The sequence below is a fragment of the Dendrobates tinctorius genome, unplaced genomic scaffold (genome assembly GCF_039654945.1).
Source record: "Dendrobates tinctorius isolate UK_male_01 unplaced genomic scaffold, ASM3965494v1 ptg000126l, whole genome shotgun sequence".
Lineage (NCBI taxonomy): Eukaryota > Metazoa > Chordata > Amphibia > Anura > Dendrobatidae > Dendrobates > Dendrobates tinctorius.
The window spans coordinates 8,851,069-8,879,034 of NW_027361794.1; the positions used below are offsets into that span (position 1 = coordinate 8,851,069).

General features: G+C 45.2%; 3 protein-coding genes across 6 annotated transcripts in view; 1 reads left to right on the forward strand and 2 right to left on the reverse strand.

Annotated features, from left to right (window-relative positions):
• On the reverse strand, nt 1-27,875 carry LOC141047130 (uncharacterized). The gene is made up of 7 exons (XM_073542092.1): nt 27,816-27,875; nt 10,674-10,862; nt 10,365-10,544; nt 10,158-10,281; nt 9,977-10,074; nt 9,684-9,774; nt 1-1,487 (listed from the first exon to the last, which is right to left on the reverse strand). Exons 1-7 carry the CDS (start codon nt 27,873-27,875, stop codon nt 382-384), a joined length of 1,848 nt encoding a protein of 615 aa, XP_073398193.1. The 3' UTR covers nt 1-381.
• Nucleotides 1-27,966, forward strand: part of LOC141047286 (uncharacterized) — a 527,896-nt gene that overhangs the window by 437,662 nt on the left and 62,268 nt on the right. The window contains exon 1 of one of the 4 annotated variants that reach the window (XM_073542321.1): nt 26,973-26,993. The exons of the other annotated variants lie outside the window; for them this stretch is intronic. The gene's annotated coding sequence lies outside the window, so the exon portion shown is untranslated. Of the gene's footprint in view, nt 1-26,972; nt 26,994-27,966 lie in introns of those variants that run through there. 4 annotated transcript variants of the gene reach the window in all.
• The window catches only part of LOC141047344 (uncharacterized), a 549,461-nt gene that overhangs the window by 201,542 nt on the left and 319,953 nt on the right, over nt 1-27,966 (reverse strand). The gene's annotated exons all lie outside the window — the stretch shown is intronic.

Sequence of the window (27,966 nt, forward strand, 5' to 3'; positions counted from 1 at the left end):
TTTAGAGGTTTGACAGGCTTTATTGTTTGAATAATACCATGCAGACTAATGTAAGGTAATTGACATTATGTTTTAGTCTGTAAACAACTGGTATACATACACTGTTTGACATTAATGCTTTGTGAAACATATACGCTTAATATGGTATTTCTCGTCATTACCAGTTTGTACATTGTATACCCTGTCTATGGTTTAATAAACGAATTTAAAAAAAAATAATTTTGTCAGCAAACATGAGGAATGACAAGAGGCAACCCCTATAAGAAGATCCAATTTTGGTTAAAGCGATTCCAATATTCTGAACATAAAGTAAGGCTTCTCCCCTATTTGACAGCTCTGATGTAAATTAACAGTTGATTTCCAAGTAAAATACTTCCCATATTAAGAAAATGAAAAATGCTTCTTCCTTGTGTGACTGCTCTGATGTCTAACAAGATGTTCTTTCCGGTTAAAACATTTCCCACATTCTGAACAGGAAAAAGGCTTCTCCCTTGTGTGACTGCTCTGATGTCTAACAAGATGCTCTTTCACGTTAAAACACTTCCCACATGTTGAACATGAAAAAGGCTTCTCCCCTGTGTGTGTTCTTTGATGTATAAAAACATCTGATTTCCGGTAAAAACATTTTCCACATTCTGAACAGGAAAAAGGCTTCTCCCCTGTGTGCGTTCTCTGGTGGTTATCAAGAACCGATTTCCGGTTAAAACATTTCCCACATTCTGAACAGGAAAAAGGCTTCTCCCCTGTGTGCGTTCTCTGGTGGTTATCAAGAACCGATTTCCGGTTAAAACATTTCCCACATTCTGAACAGGAAAAAGGCTTCTCCCCTGTGTGAATGCTCTGATGTCTAACAAGATGCTCTTTCCATTTAAAACATTTCCCACAATATGAACATGAAAAAGGCTTCTCCCCTGTGTGGGTTCTTTGATGTATATAAACATCTGATTTCCGGTAAAAACATTTTCCACATTCTGAACATGAAAAATGCTTCTCCCCTGTGTGCATTTTCTGGTGGTTATCAAGAACCGATTTCCGGTTAAAACATTTCCCACATTCTGAACATGAAAATGGCTTCTCCCCTGTGTGCGTTCTCTCGTGGTTTTCAAGAATCGATTTCCGGTTAAAACATTTCCCACATTCTGAACAGGAAAAAGGCTTCTCCCCTGTGTGAATTCTCTGGTGCTTAACAAAATGTGATTTCCATGCAAAATATTTCCCACATTCGGAACATGAAAATGACATCTTTGGTTTAGGAGCAGTTTCTTTTTTAATGCCTCTTTTGTGACTTTGATTTTCCTTAGTAGTCGGTAATGAGTCAGAAGATGGGACCTGTTTCATAGGATCAGATGACAGATCTTTGCTGTGAATAGATGATGGCATATCTGGAGTAAGAGCAATCAGTTCAGGTGTATCTTGTAGGATTTCAAGATCGTCAGATTTAAAACTTGAAGATGTCAACTGTTCCTCTGATCTCCTGGTACAGTCATCTGCTAAGATAAAAACCAATTATTTTTTAATAAAATATCTTTGAGTTTTATTTTTTTAACTACTTAAACTGTCCATAAAAATGGAAAGCTATGTAAAAAAACTTTATTTACAAAGACAATGACAGTTCACAGTCTAAGGCCAGGTTCGCATGCGTTGAATGGACTGCGCTAACGCTACTCTTTATTCTGATCGCTTTATGCGATCGCGCTAGCGCAGATGCTCCATCTGCACCAGCTGTGCCGGACCCTTGAATGCTGCAGACCGCGTCCGAGGGTCCGTCACAGCATGACGGCACATCCCTAATGCATGCCAATTATAACATGCGTTAGTGATGCGCTATGTTATGGCAGTCTATGGCAACGATAACGGATGCATTACATCCCGTTAATGTCGCTTTGTAACACAATCCATTAAACGGACTGCCATAAAGTTATGTGAACCTAGCCTAATAGAAAACCTTGTTGGATGAACCAGTAGTGCGTGGTGTTGAGCTGTTTGTTCATTCTGCCTCCTAAATATAGAATTATAAGAAACCAATCAATGTTATGTAAGCAAAAATAATACCAATTTCTCATCTCACAAAAAACAAGTCCCCACTCAGTTCCATCATCTGTCAATGGAAAAACAGGTTTCCACACTATTAGTGGCTCAAAGGCTGTTGAAAAGCAACAAGGTTTCTATAAACCAATCCAGCAAAATCCACTCTCACTTCTGAGTCTTGCAGTGTGCTCAAATAACATTTAGGATCCCTGTATTTAGCAATATTATAGTGAGAAGAATCCTCTTAATTTGCAGTGTGTGTCTCCTGGAGCACAATCTGGGCACTATGTGATGGATAATAAAATGGCTAATGTGTAATCTTCACTCGCCAACATCCACTGTGTGTTAATTTCCAGAAAGTGGCTGTGGAGTCAAAATATTCACTTCTCCTATAGATAATAACCCTCAGTGAATTAATTTATAAAATGGAATCAGTTTTTCAGGGATTTCGACTATTCTGGTTTTCTGTCATTTAGTTATATTAGGGCTTCTGCATCTGGTGTGTCCAATCTCATCTGGGATCTGTTCCTGCTGTCCAGCTGGAGTAATCTGCTCCCTACTCCAGTCAATTGGAAAGTACCACACCCTACGAAAGCTCAAAGCATATGGTCGGAATCTGCCAGATACAGCGATGTTCTCCTTTGGTTCAGTCTTCTATGCTCAGCTCGCGACTTGTGTATTTGTTTCCTGTTGTGACCGTGGCCCGTTTACTGACTACTCTTGTGTCTTCTGATTGTGTATTCTGTCCTTCTGGTTCTGACCCAGTTACCTGAGTATTCTTCTTGCCATCTAACACTACAGAATAGCAGGTAACACCATGGTCCAAGCCTAGGGGTTCCAGTGTAGGTCCAGACACATGTAAGGGTGTTTAAGGACGATGAGCAAGCCAATCCTTGGGATATGGAAAGCAGAGAAGATAGTGCCAAGCATGTTCATAGTGGACATCTTTTGAGCTGCCAGGTGACCACAAACAGTGCCCCCAATACATTGTTTCTGCAAACTATTCCAGCAAGATCTGCATTCAATAGCTATATGGCGTTCCTTTCCTTCTGAACACTGCCATGTGCCCAGACAGTAGTGTACAATCGTATATAGGGTACTGTGCGAAGCTGGAAAATAATTTGTAAGATCCATTTGTTTTCTGTTATCCCTTGTGAATAATTCCAAAGTTATCGCCACATAAAGTGACACACATCAGATTTTAAAAATGGGGCCCGATTAGAACACAAAACAGGCAGTGGAAAAAGTTAAATCAGAGTAGTTCGGACACTAAATATTGTGATAAAAAACTGTGACTATAGACAATAACACATCTACTGAAATGATCAAACTCAACAGTCTTCATCAGTAATAAATGAGTAACTAGTGGTGAAACCTCTCTGGGGTAATTAGAGTATGGGGCTCGGTGACTTCACAATCTAAACTATCGTAAGGTCCAATACAATGTGTCAGATGAGTTTCAAGAAGAAATATTACACATTTAATGAGAACTGTGTATAATAGTGCAGAACTGAGATGTCTTCAAGGGAACCTGTCAGCAGGATTGTGCACAGTAACCTACAGAAACTGTCAGGTCAGCGCCGTTATACTGATTACAATGATACCTTGATTGATGAAATCCGTCTTGTGGTTGTTGTTTAATCTTTATTTGTAGTTTTCAGTTAATGAGATTCTCATGCTCCGGGACGGGGCTGTGGGCGGGGCTTTATGTGGTGATCTGATTGCATATGCTTCTGTATTGGCTTATGACAGGTCACTGATCCCTCAGTGACCTGCCCCCTATTTTTACATAATGCATATAATAGCGTTGATAATACCTATAATATTGTGGCTATTGTGGGGCTTACAAAAAAATTACATCCATCAAAATGTCACCGGCGACGGCAGCGCCTCCACAGTAGCATATATAAGTAAGAGATAGATAGTACTGGACAGGTGCCACTGGTGTCATTTTGTTAGATGTCATTTTTTTTTTCTAAGTATCACAATAGACACAATATTATAGGCATTATCAACAATAATATCAACGCTATTCTATGCATTATGTAAAAATGGGGGGAAGGTCACTGAGGGATCAGTGACCTGTCATAAGCCAATACAGATGAATATGTAATCAGAGGACCACATAAAGCCTCGCCCATAGCCCCACCCCAGAGCACAAGAATCTCATTAACTGAAAACTACAAATAAAGATTAAACAACAACCACAAGACGGATTTCATCAACAGTTATCAATGTAATCAGTATAACGGCGTTGACCTGACACTGTCAGTAGGTTACTATGCACAATCCTGCTAACAGGTTCTCTTGAAATGCTTAGCTACAAACCGGTAGCGGTGTTTTTTCAGGAGCACACGACAGCACCACGAGAGACGGGATCCGCCCTTCAGGGACTGGAAACCTACAGAGATAAAAAGGGCGGTCCTCTCCCTCGCCTCAGTTGGATTACAGAGCATGAGAGGACTTCCCTGGTTAGTAGCAATTTATATATATACATCCAATTAAATATTCTTCTCATCCGTGGCTAAGGCCTAACTCCCGAAAAAAAAAAGGTGCCCCTAGGGCCAAAACCTGGACTCTGAGCGTGTTCGTGGCTAGACCCATCTCTAACCCCTTCTGCAGGAATTCCAAAATCTGGTTAATACGAATTTTCTGACCAACCTCCACCCCCATGGCAGACAAGAATTTTTTTTCAAATTCTGACATAGATGTTTGTCGTGGAAGGTTTTCTGCTTTTCAAAAGAGTGTTGACTAAACCCCGGGAGAAGCCCTTCCCACTCAGTAGTGCCCCTTCAAATTCCAAGCCGTTAGATGCAGATTGGACACACGTGGATGGAATACTGGACCCTGGGAGAGGAGATCTGGGAGCTCCGGGAGAATCCATGGCTGGGTCACAGACATCTTCCTTAGCCAAGGAAACCACTGTCTCCTGGGACAGAATGGAGCTATCAGGATTATGCGAGCCCTGTCTTCTCAAATCTTCCTCAGCACTATCGGTATTAGATTCAGTAGGGGGAAGGTGTAAGCCAGGCTGAAGTTGCACGAGATCAGGAGAGCATCCACTGTGTGCGGGTTTTCTTTGGGATCCAAAGAACAAAACTGATGTACTTGTCTGTTCTTTCTGTTGGCGAACAAGTCTATTTCTGGGGACCCCCACATGTGCACAATCTGTTCGAAGATGGCCCTGTTTAGTACCCACTCTCCTTGATGGAGGTTGTTGCGGCTTAGGAAATCGGACGTAATATTGTGTTTTCCTTTTATATGGAGGGATGTAAGGGATAGTAGATGAACCTCGCCTATCTGAAAGATATGATTTGCCACCTCCATTAATACCCTGGAGCGCGTTCCCCCCTGATGGTTAACGTAGACTACGGTTACCTGTCTGAGAGAAGCTTGACGTGTCGGCCTTGTAGGGACATATGGAAACCACTTAGGGCCCACTCCACAGTTAGTAACTTTTATATTAGATGAGTAATCTTGCTCAGGTGGTGACCATATCCCCTGGACCCACGTATCCCCCATATGCACCCCCTAGCCCTTGGGACTAGCATCTGTGGTTATGACTCAGGAGATATGATTTCCCTAGGGAACCCCTCTACCTTCTAGCCGACAAGTGTTGTGCAACACGTCCCACTGCAGGGTTCTGGTGTGGTATTGTGCCCAGCAAACTGCTGGTATACATGAAGTGAGTGAGTCCAGTAGCGAAATTGCCCCCCTTAGAGTGACCGAAGGGTTATGTATTGCCCTGAGTGTTTGTCGCTGAATACTGTCCACTTTTGACTCTGGTAACCAACTTTCTTGTAACTTGGAATCTAGAAGAAGGCTGAGGAACGGCTGCACTTCTAGTGACTGCAACTGTGATTTTTTTAAATTAATAATCCATCCCAACTCCTGAAGGCTGGATACTACTTTCCCTAATTGTGCGGTGCAATGTGATTCCGAGTGTCCCACAATTAGCAGATCATCTAAATAAGGGATCACGAGAATATCCTGTTCGTGTAAATGTGCCATAACTTCTGCCATTATTTTAATGAAAACTCGGGGTGCAACAGCAACCCCAAAGGGAAGTGCTCTGAATTGGAAAGGAGTTACTATTCCCCCTAATGAAACCGCTACATCTGCGTGTATCAGGACGTGATAATAAGCATCTTTAAGGTCTAAGACCACCATGAAACATCCGTTAAATAACAGCTTTATGGCAGATTTAACTGACTCCATCTTGAAGGTGCGAATTAAAATAAATTTATTGAGGCCTTTGAGATTTATGATAGTACGGAAGGAGCCATCTGGCTTCTTGACCAAGAAGAGGGGGAAGTAGAATCCTTTACCTCTTTGTACCTCTGAAACTTTCACCAGCACTCCCTTCTGCTGAAGTTCCTGGACCTCAGACTCTAGTGCCAGTTGTTCTGTAGATGAAGAACGAACAGGAGTCAAAATAAATCTGTTATTAGGCGTTTTCTGGAAGTGTGAAAGCCTGCCTCTGACCTGGTCCGTCAGTCATTGCGGCTTTCTGTGGTCACGAGAGGAATAGAACATATATCCTCTACCTTTCCTCCTGCTGCTGTCTTATCTCGTTCTCTCTCTATTCGACCTTCTTCGGTCGAACCACCTTCTATTATAGTCCCGCCTGTATGGAGGTCTTCCCAAGTAAGGGAACCGTTTTTTGATGTCGCCCGCTTTCACCAATAGCTGGTCTAGCACTGAGCCAAATAGATGTCCCCCTTCACATGGGATATTACACAGTTTTGACCTGCCCTGCATGTCACCTGGCCAACACTTCAGCCATATGGCTCTGCGGGCAGCATTAGACAAGGCCGCTGATCTGGCTGCTAGTTTTACAGAGTCCGCTGATGTGTCTGAAAGAAACGCCACTGCACCCTGGATCATAGGAAGGGAGGATAGGATCTCTTCCCTAGGGACCTTGTCCTTGAGTTGTTCCTCTAGGCGGTCTAGCCACACCATCAGAGATCGGGCTGTACACGTGGCTGCAATAGCTAGCCTAAGAGATCCTGCCGAAGTTTCCCAAGACCCCTTAAGGAACACATCAGCCCTTCTGTCTAGCGGATCTTTTAAACTGCCCAAGTCCTCGAATGGTAGAGAGGTTCTTTTACAGGCTTTGGCCACCGCCGCATCAAGCTTTGGGGCTTTATCCCATACGGCTGACGGTGTCTCCTCAAACGGGTATCTCCTTTTAAACGCTGGCGGTAAGGAACCCTTTCTTTTAGGTTTTTTCCATTCCCGAGTAATCAGGGAGTTTATCTTATCAATGACTGGAAAGGATCTACGAGTCTTCCTGTCTAGTCCTTTAAACATAAGATCCTGCATGGATCTTTCTGAATAGGGTTCCTCAATCCCCATAGTAGTGTTCACCGCATTCACAAGCCGATTTATCTGGTCAAGCGGGAAGCATGAGTGACCTGCTCTGGCCTCTGAAGATGACGAGGATGAATTTGACTTTAGTTCCCCTGAATCGCTCCCTGAATCTGAAATCGGGAACCCGGGTTCTACCTCCCTAACCCATCTTTCCTGTGATAGGGCTTTAACTGAACCCCTGACCTCCTGTCTGACCAACTCCCTTAGCGTGGTGGTCAGGTCTGGAGTCTCTTCCGCTACCAAGTTCTGGATGCACGGCCTGCACAGCTTTTTCCCATGGCCATGAGGAAGTGGAACCCCACACTCAGCACATACCCTGTGTTTGGTTTTAGCGGAACTCTTTTTCTCCTGACAGATAAGGAGAGAGGGAACATAAGGGGAGGCAATATATCACCAAGTGAACTTTCTCTAAGATCACTTACCCCTGGCCTGTTGCGGGGGGGGGGGGGGGGGGGGGGGGGGGGGGAGTCCTTCTTAGCCGATGATATGCGGGTGACTGCAGTTGTTGCTGCTGCTCCAGTGAGTCCATTATATGAAATGGGCCTGGAAGCAACTGGACGCCACTGCAGCTCCTTTAAATAGCCGGCCTCCCCAATGCTACCCACCCCAGATGGGACCAGCAGGCGAATCCAGGTGGCCTGCCTGGTATTGTAATATGCGCTGGGAACCCCCGACCCCCCCCCCCCCACACCACCGGGACCGCGCCCCCGCTAGGCGACATCCTTCACCAGGCAGCATCCCCCTGTATCCACCCACCGCCGGTGCATACACAGCCTAGTGCAGCATCACACCCCCCAGAGAGACCAGCGCCGCAGCCCCTACAACGCATGCCCGGCCGCATCATCAGGGGCCGCCCCCTTTCGTTGCATCACTTCGGCCGTGCCCCGACAGCCGCGAGAGCAGGTGCACTCTGCCCGGATGCCGCCAGTCGGCACAGATCTCAGGCAAAAAAGGTCCCCGCGCATTATACTCACCGGTACACGCGGCGACGGGGCCCCTTAAAGTCAACCCTCCAGCTTTGTCCTGCTGCCGCCTCACCAACAGTCCCCCTGCCGTGGGCGCTTCCAGGACTCCAGACAGGCCGAGGCAGGGGACCCTCGCACCCTGAGTTGACCAGCCCGGCCTGGGAATATCTTCGATCTTCTTCCTTCTTTCGCAGGAATGTCTGAAGAGGCTCCCCTGTCAGAGAAAGGGAACCAAACTGAGTCGAGGGAGAGGGCCGCCCTTTTTATGTCTGTAGGTTTCCTGTCCCTGAAGGGCGGATCCCCTCTCTCGTGGTGCTGTCGTGGCGACTGAATAAATTTAAATCTTATACATTTGGAAGAGGCGATGGAGAGATTTTTTAACACTATCAGGGAGTTACAGACTCACATAACTGAGGCAGGTCAAATCCACCACAATCAAACTATCATACAGAATGAACAGCTAAAAAAAAGACAGAATAAAATAATATGTTACATCCCCAACAATAACAACGTATGTACGAGGGGAGAACTCCAACAGTAAATCGGAGTTGCATTCATTTATGGTGGACCATTGGAGCTACTATGAGTCCTGACCAGAAGATTAGAGAAAATAATATTGCTCCCCATTTCAGGAGATGGTGCAATAATCTGAATTCCTTAGGATCAAAAACAATGTAATTTATGATGTGGAGTGAATCCATGAAACCAGAGCTCAAGCTCTTTAAAATTAGTTAGCTTTAATACAAATTAAAAAGTCATGATAAAGGGAAACTCTGTCGTTATTGTACATAAATTCACACTTGGCCCTCACTGCACATTTAATGTTGTCGATCATAAAAGTGAAGTTTGATCAGAAAGACTGGACCTGGTCTTGTAGGAACCATATGAGCACATTCAGCAGCACAGAAGGGAGAGAAGGTAGATTCATCCAATAAGATATCAGGGTTCTAGGAAGCCAACAGCATCATTACCATACACTTTCTCTTACAGGCCCATCATAATACTTTTCTTCAAGTGACTTTCTAACTTGTCATCACACCATCATTTGGGTTTGTAGTTTATACATTTGGGCAGGTAAGGGTCAGCATCTTCTAATCCCAGAGGGTAGATCATGGATACTCCAGGTGCTAAGTCCTATAGAAAAGGGCTTTCAATGTCCAAAGTCATTAAAACAGTTTTGGGAGGAGAAGAATGTTGTGGTCTAGAGGCAAAATGGTGATCATGGTAATATGGCCGGACTACACCAACAATAAAGCAGCCACAGCCGGTGGCTGAGAAGAATCTGTGACTTCTCTGCATTTAGTGGTTAGTACTCACCTGGGTAGTCATATGAAAGAATCTCCTCTTTACGCCGCTCATCACCTCTCAAATATTTCTCTGTAGTATTAATATGGGTCAGATCTTCACCCTGAAACAAATATTGTAAAAGTCACAGACAGATGGAGAAGTCACATCTATGATCAGCCCTAATCCCGCCATCTCCACTGTTCTCATTACACAAGCATAAAACAGATAATAATAATACTGGTGGATAAAAACAAGACTGAGCACAAGACCTTCACAGCCGTCTACACATCACAGGGCAGATCTTATGACAACTCTCCATCTACCTGATGAGCCTGAGGAACATTGGGATCTTCTTGTTGACAGTCCTGTGGAAGAATAGGATGGGGACATCTCTCTGATGTTGTCCTCTTACTGGCTAGATCTGGAGGAAACATATACAGGTACTGAATTCATTCTTCACATACAGGTAACTATAGGCCATGTGTATTTATTCCTGTCTATTACCTGGTGATGTAAGGGGTTGGGGAACCTCCATCATGATGTTCTTGTACAGATCATTGTGTCCGTCTAAATACTCCCACTCCTCCATGGAGAAATAGACAGCGACATCCTGACACCTTATAGGAACCTGACACATACAATGATACCATCATCCTCCCGATCCCCTCATAGTGTTACAGTGTAATGTCCCAGCATTCCCAGCAGTGTCACCTCTCCAGTCAGCAGCTCAATCATCTTGTAGGTGAGGTCTAGGATCTTCTGGTCATTGAACTCCTCATGTATCAGGGGGTGAGGTGGAGGCCCTGTGATTGGACTCAGGGGTCTTCCCCATCCCTCAGACACAGGGTCCTGACAGCTCTCACTAGAGGTCTTCTTCACTACTGTGTAATCCTGGTTATGGAGAGACACATTAATAAATCTCACTACAGACATTTCCAGAGTCCTCACCTCTCCAGTTCTGTCCATCTGTTATTCCCATAGATAAAAGTGATATAATGTGACGTCATCAGAATCTCTCACCTCTCCAGTAAGCCAGAAGAGGATCTCTAGGGTGAGGTGTAATATCCTCTCCGCTATCTTGTCTCTGTCCATATTCATCCTTGATGAGTAAATCAGGAAAATTTTCTTATGTAGAAGATCTTCACTGAGAGAATCCAATATTGTAGAGACCTGAATGAGAAGATGAGCCGATGTAACATCATAAAAATCCTGTGTAATAATACAATTACTGGATATAATAAGGGAAACATATGAGGAGATTTATTATTTTACAGTATTTAGTTTCCTTCTTTACATCTACTAATAAAACCTATATATTTAGGCCACAGACAACAAGCAGTTTCTCCCTCGGAGTCGGCAGCTGAATACGTTTCTCATAGACTCATCTTCCATAACGCTAATTCTCGCCTCATTTACCGACACTGGAATCGGCATTAGCAATACTGCAGGAGATATTCATTACACGTGACAGGAGAAATAACTACTTCATGATGAGGACGACATCTTCATCTTCTACTACGGCTCTAGAAACATATTTGGCCAGAGTCCGTCACTGACTCCATCCCCACCGGCCGTCTATATGAAGGTTTCCCGTCTTCCCCGCACTGTAATCTTCTATCACGTTAGATCTCAGGTCTGATTCACACACAGAAGTTTGAGGCTTTTAGAAAAGATTTTTTGTTTCCACAAACACCGTGAACAGAAATGATCTGATCCCAAAGTCTCCATGTACGGTGATATATGGGGTTTATTTCTGGCCTTAGTATTTCCTATATTACAAGAAAAACACCAGAAAAAAAAACATATTAAAATGTTTCTAAAGAAAATTGGCTCCAACAATTTTCGTAAAAAGAAAAAAATACATGGAAAAAAGCAGAAGACATTTTATTTTTTCACACAATAAACAATAGTTTATAAAATATTAACTCTTTGGGGTCCCAGAATATAGATGCACATCACAGGGACTACACAGGTGTGGCTACAACAAAAACCCTGGCAGTTTAACCACTTTCTGCTGCCAAAAGCAAACATGGCATCTAAGAAGGTGAGACAGAGTTCGGCTGAATGCCCTCCGCCCCCAAGTACGTGATAGTATGGTGCGGCCTAGTCACTACGATACTTACATGCCTAAAAATGGTGTCTGGGCCTGCAATATAAGAAGGTCTATTAGGCCGGGCCAGAGGCAGAGTCCAATAAGATACCTTTTATTGCCCCCATACGCATTAGACTAAAGTTACATGAAAGCACTGATTTCTGGGGGTTTGGGTGACCATATAATATGTTTGGGGGCCTCCCGACAGATGATGTCAGGGCAGAACAGGATCTGGCATCATGAATTTCAGAGGATAATCCGTTTGTTCTTCCTGTAGATAATCCTCCGCTAGAGGAGTCTGGAGTAGAGTTAAGTTATACAAAAAAAAGCCGACTTTCAATGAACTCGGGTTTCATGAAACGAAACCCGACCATAGCATCAGGTCGGCCATGAGGTCGGGGACCAGAGCGCCAAAGTCGCGTTTCAAAAGATGCTTCCAGCACCCTTTTTCAGCCAATGATGGAGGACGCACACTGTGGGCAACGCGATGACATAGGCATCAGTCACCACCATCTTTGAGAAGGGCATGCAAGTGATTGGCTGGCTTTGTGTGGCATCACAGGGGCTATAAAAGGGCGTGAACGCCATCTTACTTATGCTGATCTTAGCATAGTTAAAATATAATAACTCAAGGAAAGTGCAGTATAAAATTCACCTAAATATCATAGTTATGCACCCATGGAAAATATTAAAAAGACAACTCGGACAAATAAGATAAAACAAACGAAAAAACCGAGAAAAATGTCCAATAATTAAAATTTCTTTATTTTATTATTTAACAAACAAATGTATACATTATATATATAATTAAAATAAATTAATAAGGGGAGGTCAATGCCAAAATGAAGGCACAGCCAGGGGACAGCTGTAAATACTTAGTAAAAATGCACCCACAATAATGACATACAAAATCAAGTGAAAACAAAAATGTATAATTAATGTATAATATATAAATATATAAACATATATATCAAGTGCAAAACTACAGATGATAAGTGCAAGCAAGAAAGAACTGTGTAAAAAAATATTAAAAAATATGTAATATAAAATAAAACTAAAATAGATATACACTGAAAAAGATTAATTAATAATAAATAATAAATATATTACCACAAATGAAGTGCAATGTGTTGAAAAATAGTGAATAAAAAAGTGTACAAAAAATCCCTGTATAAATATATATATACACATATATTTAAGACCAAGTGCTAAGATAATTAGAAATAAATAAAAAATAAAAAATAAACTAATAAGCTGCCGCACATAAAGTGCAATGTGCTGCGGTAATGCGGTAAATCAGCGCTTATAGTAAAAATGAATAATAAAAGAAGTGAGCACAGTGTGGATACCTTTCTGCTGCTTCTGTCCCCAGGATGTGCCAGCCCCGACGCGCGTTTCGGCGTACCTTCGAAGGTACGAAGGTACGCCGAAACGCGCGTCGGGGCTGGCACATCCTGGGGACAGAAGCAGCAGAAAGGTATCCACACTGTGCTCACTTCTTTTATTATTCATTTTTACTATAAGCGCTGATTTACCGCATTACCGCAGCACATTGCACTTTATGTGCGGCAGCTTATTAGTTTATTTTTTATTTATTTCTAATTATCTTAGCACTTGGTCTTAAATATATGTGTATATATATATTTATACAGGGATTTTTTGTACACTTTTTTATTCACTATTTTTCAACACATTGCACTTCATTTGTAGTAATATATTTATTATTTATTATTAATTAATCTTTTTCAGTGTATATCTATTTTAGTTTTATTTTATATTACATATTTTTTAATATTTTTTTACACAGTTCTTTCTTGCTTGCACTTATCATCTGTAGTTTTGCACTTGATATATATGTTTATATATTTATATATTATACATTAATTATACATTTTTGTTTTCACTTGATTTTGTATGTCATTATTGTGGGTGCATTTTTACTAAGTATTTACAGCTGTCCCCTGGCTGTGCCTTCATTTTGGCATTGACCTCCCCTTATTAATTTATTTTAATTATATATATAATGTATACATTTGTTTGTTAAATAATAAAATAAAGAAATTTTAATTATTGGACATTTTTCTCGGTTTTTTCGTTTGTTTGATCTTAGCATAGGAAGAGCTGCTGCTGATTCTGTAGGGAGAGCGTTAGGCAGGGAAGAAGCAAAAAACTGCTTCTTCTGTTAGCGATTTCCACTTACAACACAACACTTTGTGTGCAGTGACAGGGGAGGCTCTATTTTGGTGCATCAGCTCTGTTGGTTATTAGGCTGCCTTATAAGGCTCCCTGATAGCTGCATTGCTGTTTGCACACTGCTGTGCAAACTGCCTTTTTAAAAGCAAAAATACTTTTCTTCCTCTTTTCTGCACAGTTACCAAGGGTTCATTTTTCCACCCTTTTGTGTGTGCAGCAGTCTTGCTTATTAGGCTGCCTGCGTCCATACTTGGACTGAGAGCAACATTGTCAGCGTCCTCAAATCTCTAGTGAGATCCAAAATCTCACCAATCCAATAGACACCCTCCACCTTGTCATACACCATCCAATTTCAGCCTGTTACATTGAGGTGTAATCTCTCCTGGGCCAGAGTCAATAGTTCTGCGTCCTCAAATCTATAGTGAGATCCAAATTCTCACCAATCCTATAGACACCCTACACCTTGTCATACACCATCCAATTTCAGCCTGTTACATTGAGGTGTAATCTCTACTGGGCCAGAGTCAATAGTTCTGCGTCCTCAAATCTATAGTGAGATTCAAATTCTCACCAATAGTAGATACACCTTCTACCTTGTTTTACAGTACCATATAGCTGGTGGTATTTTGAGTACATTTTCACAAAAATGAGGAAGTATGGTGGAAGAGGCCATGGAAGTGGGTGGGGGTTGCCAGCTGGTCCCGATGGTAGTGGTGGTGGTGTTGCATCTGTTGTTAGTGGCAAAAGCACAATAGCACCAAAGGCAGGAGGTGTTGAGCCTGCGTCATCGTCTGGCTCCACAAGGCCTCGAAGGCTCTCTTTTCTGGGAGTAGGTAAACCACCTTTAAAGCCGGAGCTTCAGGAACAAGTTTTGGCTTACATTGCTGACACAGCCTCCAGCTCTCTTGCCTCCTCTTCTGAAGTTTCAAAAAATAAAAGCACTGAGTCGTCAGTGGAGGCTCCTGGTCAGGAACAACACCTTTCCTTGTGTCCTTCACCCCTAACAAAAGTGAAGGATGTGGCAGGCCACACTACTGATTACTCCATGGAGCTCTTTTCACATACTATGCCTGGGTTAGCAAGTCAAATCGTGAATTATCCAGTCCAAGATGAATCTGAAATGGAGAGCACTGATGCACAGCCACTGCTAGATTTTTCTGCTGGTACATTCACTCAGAGCACTACATTGTCCTCGCAGTGTACTGAGGCAGATTCAGACCCTGATGAAACTCAGGTGCCCCTTCCCGCATACTATACCACCTTACACGGTGACACAGAGGAAGGTGCACATGAAATTGAAGAGGAGGTGATGGATGACCCAGTAGTTGACCCAGATTGGCATTCATTGGGGGAAGAGGGTGCTGCTGCCAATAGCTCAGAAGAGGAGGAGGATCCGCAGCAGGCAACGACATCGCAACAGCTGTTATCTGGCAGGACCGTAGCAGTCCAAAAACGAGTTACAAAAAACAAAAGAGTTGCAGGACAGCTTGGCCAGATGGTCAAATTAGCACAGCGTGCAAGGTCTCAAAATGTCTTCAATAGTAGGAAGAGTGCAGTGTGGCACTTTTTTGAACAAAATCCTAATGATCAGGCAAAAGTCATATGTAAGAAGTGCGCAAAGACCTTTAGCCGAGGGAAAAATCTGAGAAATTTGAATACCAGTTGCATGTTTAGACATTTAACCACCATGCACTTGCAAGCGTGGACGGACTACCAAACCTCACTTACCACATGTGCTTCCCCCACTGTAAGCCCACCGGTTAGCACACCACCAGCAGCAAATGTCGAGGTGTCGTCGCAAGGGCAAAGCAGTCATGGAATCACAATGTTATTGCTACGAAAGACTGAATCTAGGCCATCAGCAACACCACCAACACCATCACCAAACCTCTCTCAGTCCACCATGTCCACCGCTAGTTCCACCATATGCAGCTCTCAAGTCCAGCTCACCCTACCAGAGACTCTGAGTAGGACAAGAAAGTACTCATCCTCTCATCCGCGTACACTGGCTTTGAACGCCTACATTGCCAAACTAATCTCGTTAGAGATGATGCCCTACCGGTTGGTTGAAAGCAAAGCTTTCGGCGAGCTCATGGCCTACGCAGTACCACGCTATGACCTACTCAGTCGGCACTTCTTTTCACAAAAAGCCATCCCAGCCCTCCACGTCCATGTAAAAGACCGCATTGTCCATGCACTCAAGCAATCAGTGAGTGGAAAGATGCACCTCACAACAGACCTAGCTAGGGGGAGCATTTATGCAGGGGTGGCATTTATGCACATGTAATCTAAGTACATGTATCAAAGTACTTCTGGCAGTTATAACATGGATGAATGTGACACGCATCTCTATTCTCTTCATACAGGTAACCAGCTTTTCCAATCTCTGCTCTGAATCCACTCCTGTGTCTCCATTCAATGTCAGCAAGCAGTTAATCCTGAATGCTATCTATGTGTTTTCAACTCTGCAAGCTTATATCTGGTAACCAGCTTTTCCAATCTCTGCTCTGAATCCACTCCTGTGTCTCCATTCAATGTCAGCAAGCAGTTAATCCTGAATGCTATCTATGTGTTTTCAACTCTGCAAGCTTATATCTGGTAACCAGCTTTTCCAATCTCTGCTCTGAATCCACTCCTGTGTCTCCATTCAATGTCAGCAAGCAGTTAATCCTGAATGCTATCTATGTGTTTTCAACTCTGCAAGCTTATATCTGGTATATAGTTTTTTCAACTTACTCTGCTTGTCCCCTTATGTTGTGAGGTCAAGAAACTTTTCAAAGTGCTTTATGATCCATGTAGTGCTGGACATGTGTTTATTTGACCACAACATTTTATTGGGTCCTGGTGTCTCAATTTAGTGTGATTGATTAACGAGCAGAGAGAGCCACAAAAAAAAAAAAATAAAAAAAAAAACTTAGCCTTAACCTCCTATATATTCAGACCTAGCTAGGGGGAGCATTTATGCAGGGGTGGCATTTATGCACATGTAATCGAAGTACATGTATCAAAGTACTACTGGCAGTTATAACATGGCAGCTAGACAGGGCAGGAGACAGGTAAGACCTTTATATACATCTACTCCCTGTACATTTGGAGCACATCAAATATATACCATATGCATTTGTGTAACTTTTATCCTGGCCGCTGCATTCACACACATCCACCGCCCTGGCATTAACTCTCCACACTCCATCCATATTGGCCCCTCGCTTCTTTCCTCTCCTATGTATAGCACTCATGCTCTTTTCAAATTGTTAAATTGCACAGATCCAGCCAGTCCCACCATTCAACACCAGAGACGCTCTCACAAATCACTTAACCATCTGCTCACTCTTTCTATCCTCCTTCTCCTAGTTGCAGGAGACATTGCTCCCAACCCTGGTCCCCCATGTTATAGAAAGTCAACCCCCCCAACTGCTACACTCAGAAACCCCTCTAATCTTATTAATATTCCCTGCATGCCATCTGTCTCTCTTAATTGTGCACTTTGGAATTCTCGCTCAGTGTGTAACAAACTCTCCTTCATTCATGACTTCTTCCTTTCTAATTCTCTTAACCTCCTGGCTCTTACTGAAACCTGGATCCAGCAGTCAGATACTACCGCTGCTGCTGCTCTTTCATACGGGGGGCTACACTTCTCTCATACCCCAAGATCAGACAATAGAGCTGGTGGAGGCGTTGGTCTGCTCCTATCACCAAAATGTACCTTTCAGGTTATCTCTCAAGTACCCTCACTTGTCTTCCCTTCTTTTGAGGTCCATGCCGTCAGACTCTACACCCCCTTCTCCATGCGAGTGGCGGTGGTGTATCGTCCTCCCGGCCCCTCCCATCAGTTCCTGGATCATTTTGCCACTTGGTTTCCACATTTTCTCTCCTGTGACATCCCTACCCTCATCATGGGAGATTTCAACATCCCCATTGCTCTTCCCCTCTCCCCATCTGCTACTCACCTTTTATCTCTAACCTCCTCATTTGGCCTTTCGCAGCTTACTAATTCTCCAACGCATGAAGATGGAAACTCCCTCGACTTGGTCTTCTCTCGGCTTTGTGCAGTGGATGATTTTGCAAACTCCCCTCTCCCGCTCTCTGACCACAATCTTCTTTCATTCTCTATAAAGAACTGCCAGGCTGCTCAGGTCACCCCAACTGTCCAGACTTATAGAAACATACAGGCCATTAACACCCAGAAACTTCTGAAGAACTTGCAGTCTTCATTGGCCCCTATCTCCTCCCTCTCATGTCCTGATTCTGCATTGAAGCATTACAATGAAACACTTCAAACTGCCCTGGATGAATTTGCACCCCCTATAAATAGAACACCACAACGCAGACGGCGACAACCCTGGCACACGGTGGAAACACGTTTCCTGCAGCGGTGCTCCAGGTGCGCCGAACGTCTGTGGAGAAAATCCAATCTACACGAAGATTTCATCCATTTTAAGTTTATGCTTAGAACATACAACACTGCCCTTCACCTCTCCAAACAAACCTATTTCAACACCCTCATCATCTCACTGTCCAATAACCCGAAACGTCTCTTTGACACTTTTCATTCTCTACTCAATCCAAGAGTACAGGCCCCAACCACGGAGCTCCGAGCTGACGATCTGGCCAATTACTTCAAAGAAAAAATTGACCAGATCCGACAGGAAATTATCTCCAAATCCCCTCATACCATGCACTGTCCTCCCTCCCCCACTGCATCTAACTCACTCTCTGATTTTGAACCAGTCACAGAAGAAGTAAGCAGGCTCCTTGCATCTTCTCGCCCAACTACTTGCACCAGTGACCCATTTCCGTCACATCTCCTCCAGTCCCTTTCCCCTGCTGTCACCCCTCACCTAACTAAAATATTTAACCTCTCTCTCTCTTCTGGTATTTTTCCCTCCTCATTTAAGCATGCCATCATACATCCACTACTTAAAAAACCATCCCTCGACCAAAACTGTGCCGCTAACTATAGACCTGTCTCTAATCTTCCCTTCATCTCTAAACTCCTGGAACGCCTGGTCCACTCCCGTCTTATCCGCTATTTCTCAGAAAACTCTGTTCTCGACCCTCTCCAATCCGGTTTCCGCTCTTTACACTCCACTGAAACTGCCCTCACTAAAGTCTCTAATGATCTGCTAACAGCTAAATCAAATGGTCATTACTCCATGCTTATTCTCTTGGATCTCTCTGCAGCATTCGACACTGTGGATCATCAGCTCCTCCTCACTATGCTCCATTCCATTGGCCTCAAGGACACCGTTCTCTCCTGGTTCTCCTCCTATCTCTCCGACCGCTCCTTTACTGTTTCTTTTGCCGGTTCCTCCTCCTCTCACCTTCCCCTTACTGTTGGGGTTCCTCAAGGATCGGTTCTAGGCCCCCTCCTCTTCTCCTTGTACACTGCCCCTATTGGTCAAACAATCAGTAGATTTGGTTTCCAGTACCATCTCTATGCTGATGACACCCAATTATACGCTTCTTCTCCTGACATCACGCCAGCCTTTCTAGAAAACACTGGCGATTGTCTAAACGCTGTGTCTAATATCATGTCCTCACTATATCTGAAACTGAACCTGTCAAAGACTGAACTCCTTGTGTTTCCTCCCGCTACTAATGTACCTACACCCGACATTGCCATTTCCGTCTGTGGTTCCACTATTACTCCCCAGCAACATGCCCGCTGTCTTGGGGTCATACTTGATTCCGAGCTTTCCTTTGCCCCCCACATTCGATCACTGGCTCGCTCTTGTCATCTGCACCTCAAAAACATTTCTAGAATTCGACCTTTTCTTACTTTTGACTCTGCAAAAACTCTTACTGTTTCTCTTCATTCTCGTCTCGACTATTGTAACGCTCTTCTAATCGGTCTCCCTCTTACAAAACTCTCCCCTCTCCAATCTGTCTTGAATGCTGCAGCCAGGATCATATTCCTCACCAATCGTTACACCGATGCCTCTACCTTGTGCCAGTCATTACACTGGCTACCCATCCACTCCAGAATTCAGTATAAACTTATTACCCTCACCCACAAAGCCCTCCATGGCTCAGCACCACCCTACATCTCCTCCCTTGTTTCAGTATACCACCCTACCCGCGCCCTCCGTTCTGCTGATGACCTGAGGTTAGTATCCTCAATAGTCAGAACCTCCCACTCCCGTCTCCAAGACTTTACACGTGCCACGCCAATTCTTTGGAATGCACTTCCCAGGTCAATACGATTAGTCCCCAATCCCCACAATTTTAAGCGTGTCCTGAAAACGCATTTATTCAGACTGGCCTATCGCCTCAACACATTAACCTAACCTATCCCTGTGTGGCAGAGCCAAAAGTTTTACCATAACCAGGTTCCCAGCATCATGTTTCCACATGCTTTATGCATCCATTAGCCCTCTGTGTCTGTACTGTTACACACTTAACATTATGGCTGGTCCATACAATCAGGGCAACTGTTACCACCCACCTTTCGTGTCTACCTCTTTCCTCATAGACTGTAAGCTTGCGAGCAGGGCCCTCTTTCCTCTTGGTATTTGTTATAATCTACTGTATGTGATTATTGTTATGCTGTAATGTCTATTGTCTGTACAAATCCCCTCTGAAATGTAAAGTGCTGCGGAATATGTCGGCGCTATAAAAATAAAATTTATTATTATTATTATTATTATTATAGATGCATGGTCCAGTAGGCATGGCCAGAGTCGTTACTTGTCCATCACTGCGCACTGGGTTAATGTGGTGGATGCAGGGTCCACAGGGGACAGCGGCGGTGGGACAGTGCTGCCTAGCCCACGGTAAAGGAAACAGTTGGCTGTAGGCGTTCGACCCTCCTCCTCCAGAAGCGAAAGCTCATCCACAGAGCGCAGTCGCACGAGCACTCCATCCGCAGCTGCCAGTGTTGCACATGAGGTGTCCCACTATCGAACAGCTAGTGGTAAGCGTCAGCAGGCTGTGTTGAAGATGATGTGTTTGGGCGACAACAGACACACCACGGAGGTACTGGCTGACTACTTGCAGCGACAAACTGAGTCATGGCTGGGCAGTCTACATCTTGAGGCAGGCAAGGTAGTTAGTGATAACGGCCGGAATTTTGTGGCAGCCATAGCCCTTTCAAAACTCAGACACATACCATGCCTGGCTCACACCTTGAACCTGGTGGTGCAGTGCTTCCTCAATAATTATCCGGAGTTAATACCCCTACTCCATAAGGTGCGAAGACTGTGCTCGCACATCCGCCGGTCGCCGGTACACTCCAGTCGTATGCAGAAGCTGCAGCGATTGCTCCACCTTCTCAAGCACCGCCTAATTATCGACGTTGCAACAAGGTGGAACTCCACCCTGCACATGGTTCAGAGGCTGTGCGAACAGAGGCAGGCTGTAATTCATTTGTGGGAGGATACACGGGCAGGCAGTTTGCAGGCAGACATGGAGTTGTCTGGTGTGCAGTGGTCGAAGCTGAAAGACTTCTGTAAAGTCCTTCAGTGTTTTGAGGAATGCACACGGCTGGTAAGCGCAGACGATGCCATCATAAGCATGAGCATCCCACTTATGCGTCTGCTCATGCAAACTTTGACGCACATTAAGGAGCAGGCGTCTGCAGACGAGGACGAAGAGGAGGAGGGAAGCCTTGATGACAGTCAGCCATTTTCTGGTCAGGGAAGTCTCGTGGACGAGGTGGAGGAAGAAGAGGAGGAGGATGATGGGGATGATTATTTTTGGGAGGAGGATGCTTCTCAGGGGGCAAGAAAAAATGTTGGCGTGGCAAGGTCAGGTACAGGGTTTGTGCGTGACTGGAGGGATGTGGATTTGCCAGAAAGTGCTCCTCCACCCAGCACTCCCAGTGCATCATTGACACCTGGAACATTGGCCCACATGTCTGATTATGCCTTGCAGATCCTAATAAGGGACCCCCGCATTGCCAAAATGATGAACAATGATGACTACTGGTTGGCCAGCATCCTGGATCCACGCTATAGAGGCAAATTCCAAAACATCATGCCACAGGAGAACCTAAAGCTAATATTGACTAACAAACAAGCAACTCTGGTAAACCGTTTGTTTGAGGCATTCCCAGCACACAGCGGCGGTGATGTTTTTCCAACAAGCCGTAGGTGGCAACATGAAAGAGGTGTTCGTGGTGCACACAGCCGAAGTGGCGTTGGACACAGGGGTTTCATGACCATGTTGTGGACTGATTTTACAAGTACCGCTCACACGACTGGTAATACTGCATCGATCGAAAGTGACAGGAGACAGCAGTTGTCAACTATGGTAACAAACTACTTCCCCTCCCATATCGATGTTCTCCCTCACCGGTTATTCCCCTTTGACTATTGGGCCAGTAAGCTTGACACCTGGCCTGAATTGGCACAATATGCCTTACAGGAGCTCACTTGCCCTGCTGCTAGTGTGTTATCTGAACGAGTCTTCAGTGCTGCTGGATCAATCCTGACAGAAAAAAGGACCCGTCTGTTGACCCAAAATGTTGATGATCTAACCTTCATTAAAATGAACCATGCATGGGTTTCAAAGGATTTTGTCCCACCCTCCCCTGCTGAGACGTAGGTTGTCAGAAAAATGGCTTGCTTTTGTCCTCCTCTTCCGCGGACTTCTCCAATTACTCCATTTGCAGCTGCTGAATGTCCAACATCAACATATGCCAATTTTTCCACCTCCCTAACTGGGCTGCCTCCCCCCACAGGGCCGGGGTCACCACCTGGCGCATGCACCTGTGCGAGTGCCGTTGCCCTGGACAGGTGGGTGGGCACACTCTTTGGCAACTGCACTGGCAAAAGGTCCCTCATAGTAGAATCAAGCGTCTCTGACGGTGGGGGTGCACACCCGCCGTCAGACACACCAGTGTACTATGAGGGGCCCTGTGCCAGTGCCGTCACCAACGAGTGGGCCCCCCTGCTTGCTCAGGATCACAGCACTTGCAAAGTTGAAATACTTACCTCTCCCTGCTCCACCGCCGTGACGTCTTCTGCGTTTCCTGACAGTGACTTTCTGGTCAGAGAGCGCGATGACATCACGACTGTATGCCCTCTGCCTAAACAGTCCAAGTGCAGTGAGATGGAAGATGGGGACGACGAGGAGTCCAGACTAGTACAGGGATTCCCTAGCGAGGAGACTTATTTGTTTTCAATGTTGGGACAGCTATTTTTGGGGAGCACTATACTCTGGAGAATGATATATGAGGCCCACCATACACTGGAGCATTCCAAAGGTGGACATCAGACACTGGAGCAGCATTTACAGGGCCCATTATGCACTGGAGCATTAGAAATGGGGCCCATTATATATGGAGCATTATTTGGGCCCTTAACACAGTGGAGCTTCATCCATGGGGGCCAACATATACTGTAGCATTATGTGGAGCTCACCATATACTGTTTCAAACATTATATGGGACCAATGATTCTGTATGGAGAAATATATGGGCCTCATTACTCTGAATAGCGCACTATACGGTGGCCATAATACTGTATGGAGTAATATACTGTCCGTTTTTGGAGCTATTGGAGAATTTAAAATGGATATCAATCATGAGATGTAAGAAGTGAAGTATTTTTCATTGTACTATACTGCTATTTCTCTGCCGTATCAGAGGATCATGAATTGTGGCATGTGTTAAAGGAGCGGATTGCCACTCTTTGGCCCTGGGCCCACGAAAATCTGGAGCCAGCCCTACCCCCCCCCCCCCCCACAACTTTAGTCAAATAACCCCCAGTTTTCAATGCCTAACTGTTATTATAAAGTAAATTAAGGTTGACAAGCTTAATAAGAATTGATGTTTTTGGCATTAAAATGGGCACTGTAGGTGTGTTTACTGTCCTCCACTCACTGCCGACTTTTCTTCCCCATTGACTTGCATTGGGTTTCGTGTTTCAGTCGGCCTCCGACTTTTCACGATAATCGGCCGATTTCGTTCGACCCGACTTTCTCAAGTCAGGTTTCATGAAACCCGACTTGATCCGAAAAAAGGCAAAGTTGCTCATCTCTAGTCTCGAGGTGACTCTCTCATACAGACCACAGGAAAGCTGGAATATTTGTATGTATGGGGGAGTCTGGAGAGATAGCCGTCCGCCAAATGACTGTTCAGCCAACACTTATCTCATGTGTATGGGGCCGTTAGTATTACACTGACAGGCAGTGATGATACTCGGCACTACAGTAGTACAGTGCATCACCGGAGCAATCAGAGGCTTGTATGTTGTATGATCGCACTAACCAGAGGTGGTTAAAAAAGGTTAAAAAAGGTTTAAAGTGAAAAAAAGCAGTTTGGCAACAAGAAATATCTATCACTATAGGGAAAACAGAATCACTGCACAATGTTTGTTAAGTCTCGCCCATAACAACTTTATTATACTCTATTATCCTATACACCAGTGTTCCCCAATTCCAGTCCTCAAGGCCCACCGACACATCATGTTTTCAGGATTTCCTTAGTATTGCCAAGGTGATAATTGCATCATCTGTGCAATACAAAGGAAATCCTGAAAACATGACCTGTTGGTGGGGCTTGATGACTGGAGTTGGGGAACACTGCTATACACAGTGGATTAGATAACAAGTCCCTCAGCAACAGCTGGAATTGGGCCCCCAACTTAAAGGAAAAAGATATACAGATTTATATACATATTTGTTGGAGTCTTATCTCCCGACCAAGAAGGCATATTGCCTTTGCCAATTTAAGTCTGCAACTACTGTAGATAGACCAAAAGTCTCATTTACTAATCCTTCTGTGACTCATCACCAGGAAATTTTCCCCCTAGTGACCCAGGTAACTGAAAATAAGATCTCCCACACAGTATGATGGACCCCACACAATATAATGATCCAAACAGTACCTCACACAGTATTATGACCATCACAGCCTGCTACCCAATTTAAGGACCGCCACTCAGTATGGAGGGGATGATGGTACTTTGGTAGCATTGTACTGTGTGTAGGGGGAATAGTGGTACTATAGGGACAGTATACTGTGTGGAGGAAACACGGATATTACCAGGGCCGGACTGGGACTAAAATTCAGCCCTGGCATTTGAAGTTACACAGGCCCACTAGTCACATGGTGACTATATAATATCTTTGTACACTTGTAGGTTACAAGAAGTGAGAGGAGATTAACACGACTATATAACATGTAGTCAGAGCTGTGCCCAGTATTTCAGCTCAGTCCTATTTATTGCTTTTAGGTACAGTACTCCTCCCAAATCTCTGTCCCCTTTTATACGCACAGTGACAGAATTCCTGGCAGAACTGCTATCCATTGGGCAACCAGACCCCCTGGTCATAGCTGCCCCTATCATACATCCCAACTTTTGAAGAAGGGAAAGAGGGACAAAGACTGCGGCGCACGCAGCGCGCCACTGCAAATTTTAGGCCACGCCCCGGCCACATCCATTTCGCAACTAGTCACATCCATGTCCACCCCCAACTGCACCCATTTAGCACTGCTGATCACACTGACTGGTACTGAGGGCACAGTGGCTGGCATTATGGGCACACTGACTGGTACTAAGGAAGAGAGAAAACAGAGAGAGAGAAAAAAAGAAAACAGAGAGAGAGAGAAAGAAAGAAAGGAGCGCGAGAGAGAAAGAAAGAACAGAGAGAGAAAGAAAGAAGTAAAGAACAGAAAGAGAGGAAAGAAAAAGAAAGAAAGAGGGGAAAGAAAGAATAGAGAGAGAGAGAGAAAGAAAATGAGGGAAAGACAGAACAGAGAATGAGAAAGAAAGAAAGATTCTATAAAGATACTATAGCAGCCCGGCTCCCATTGTAGTGCCTGAACCTCGCGATGCAGGACATATCATGATCCGCTCACATGGCCGGCATCTCCGATTCCAAGGCGATCCTGCTGTCTGCGCTGTCGGAGGAGGACATGGTGATGGATCTGAAGCATTCCTAGTTCCGTCACAATTTCCTCATGAAATTATGTCATTTCCGGTCAGCTTCCAGCACATCACTTCTGGTGGAACGTCATGTGTGAGTTTTAAAATGCTCCTCGGGGCTCCGCCGTGTACTCCTGTGTCCATGGGAAAAGCCCGCTTTGTATGCTTCGTACACCCTTGGCTCTGCTCCGTACATCCCGTACACATAAGGCTCCACTCCGTACACATACGGCTCCTCTCGGTACACCTCGAACACGCGCGGCTCCGCTCCATACACCTCGTACACACACGGCTCCGTTCCATACACCTCGTACACACACGGCTCCTCTCCGTACACACACGGCTCCTCTCCGTACACCTCGTACACACACGGCTCCTCTCCGTACACCTCGTACACACACGGCTCCTCTCCGTACACCTCGTACACACACGGCTCCGCTCCGTACACCTCGTACACACACGGCTCCGCTCCGTACACACACGGCTCCGCTCCGTACACCTCGTACACACACGGCTCCGCTCCGTACACCTCGTACACACACGGCTCCGCTCCGTACACACACGGCTCCGCTCCGTACACACACGGCTCCGCTCCGTACACACACGGCTCCGCTCCGTACACACACGGCTCCGCTCCGTACACACACGGCTCCGCTCCGTACAACTCATACACACACGGCTCCGCTCCGTACACCTCATACACACCCGGCTCCGCTCCGTACACACACGGCTCCGCTCTGTACACCTCCTACACACACGGCTCCGCTCCGTACACCTCATACACGCAGCTCCGCTCCGTACACCTCGTACACATCCGGCTCTTCTCCGTACACCTCGTACACATCTGGCTCAGCTCCGTACACCTCATACACGCGGCTCTGCACCGTACACCTTGTACATATCCGGCTCCGCTCCGTACACCTCGTACACACACAGCTCTGCTACATCTACCCTGTAAACCCCTCCTGATCCCACACATACTTCCCTCATCCAGCACCATGACAACCAGCACAGCAGAGTCCTGCAGACACCAAGAGGCAGGGCTGTGCGCACAGGACCTGTGATGAGGTCACAGGAGGGGCGGAGTCAGGGGTCTGGACAAAGACCCCTGATCATGTGACCCCTGACTCCTCCCCTCATCACAGGTCCTGTGTACAGAGAAGAGAGCAGTCAAGTGACGCTGTGAGTGGCGGGGGGTCTCATGCTAGGGCGAGGATGGGGTGCGTTGGGGGGGGGGCGTGGCGGCTTATCTCCCTGCAGTGAGGGATAGAAAAATCCCAGGAGGGTTGGAAACTATAACCGCCGTGCCCGCAGAGAGGGCCGGTGGCAGGAACAACAGCCAGGCCAGTGGCCACATCAGCTGGCAAGCGGCCAGATGAGCAGGCGCTGCCGCCCGCGGCCCACATGACAGCGGCCTAGCGGGAAAATGCCCGGTTGGGCACATTACCAGTCCGGGCCTGGATATTACTTACCGGTATTGTGTTTGTTCGTAACCCATGACGGCACCACGAGAGAGGGGATCCACCCTTCAAGGATAGGAAACCTTTCCTTTACTTAACAAGAATTTGATGAGAAGTATATACTGTACATCAGATAGGAGGCACAACACTTTATGAATGATTCTTCTGCATTAAGCAGAGTCAGGAGCTTTCCGGTTACTATCTGATGTCTCCCTCCTGACACACCACACCATATCAATTCAGGACTGCAATCAGATAGAAAGTAAGAAATACAGACCTTTGGTCTCTCTAACTCCTCAGAAGGAAATTGTTCTCCTGTGTGCCCAGGTAACTCAGTATGAAAGTCCCCACACAGTATTATGGCCACCACAACTTGCTACACAAAATAAGAACCCCCAATCAGTATGGAGGCTTTTACAGTCCACCACAACCCCAGTATAATGGCCCCTACCAGCCATACACGCAGTAGGAGAGTCCCAACAGCTCTTCTCTTAATATAATGCCCCCACAATTCCTGATATTTGAAAAAAAAGACACTACTCACCCAACCTGGTTCCTGAGGTGTGCTGCTCTCCACACTACAGGTGTGATGGAGTGACGTCATTGTACCTGCAGTGCACGGAGTCTCAGACTCAGAAGCAAAGGCTGAAAGTTGGATCAGGAGCTTTCGACTCCCTGATTCACTATTCTATTCA

Coding starts and splice junctions, on each gene's coding strand:
- LOC141047130 (XM_073542092.1), bottom strand. CDS start 27,875: ATGACGTCACTCCATCACACCTGTAGTGTGGAGAGCAGCACACCTCAG. Junction 10,075..10,157: donor CCAACCCCTTACATCACCAG/GTAATAGACAGG, acceptor TGTTTCCTCCAG/ATCTAGCCAGTAAGAGGACA. Junction 9,775..9,976: donor ATGTTCCTCAGGCTCATCAG/GTAGATGGAGAG, acceptor TATTTGTTTCAG/GGTGAAGATCTGACCCATAT.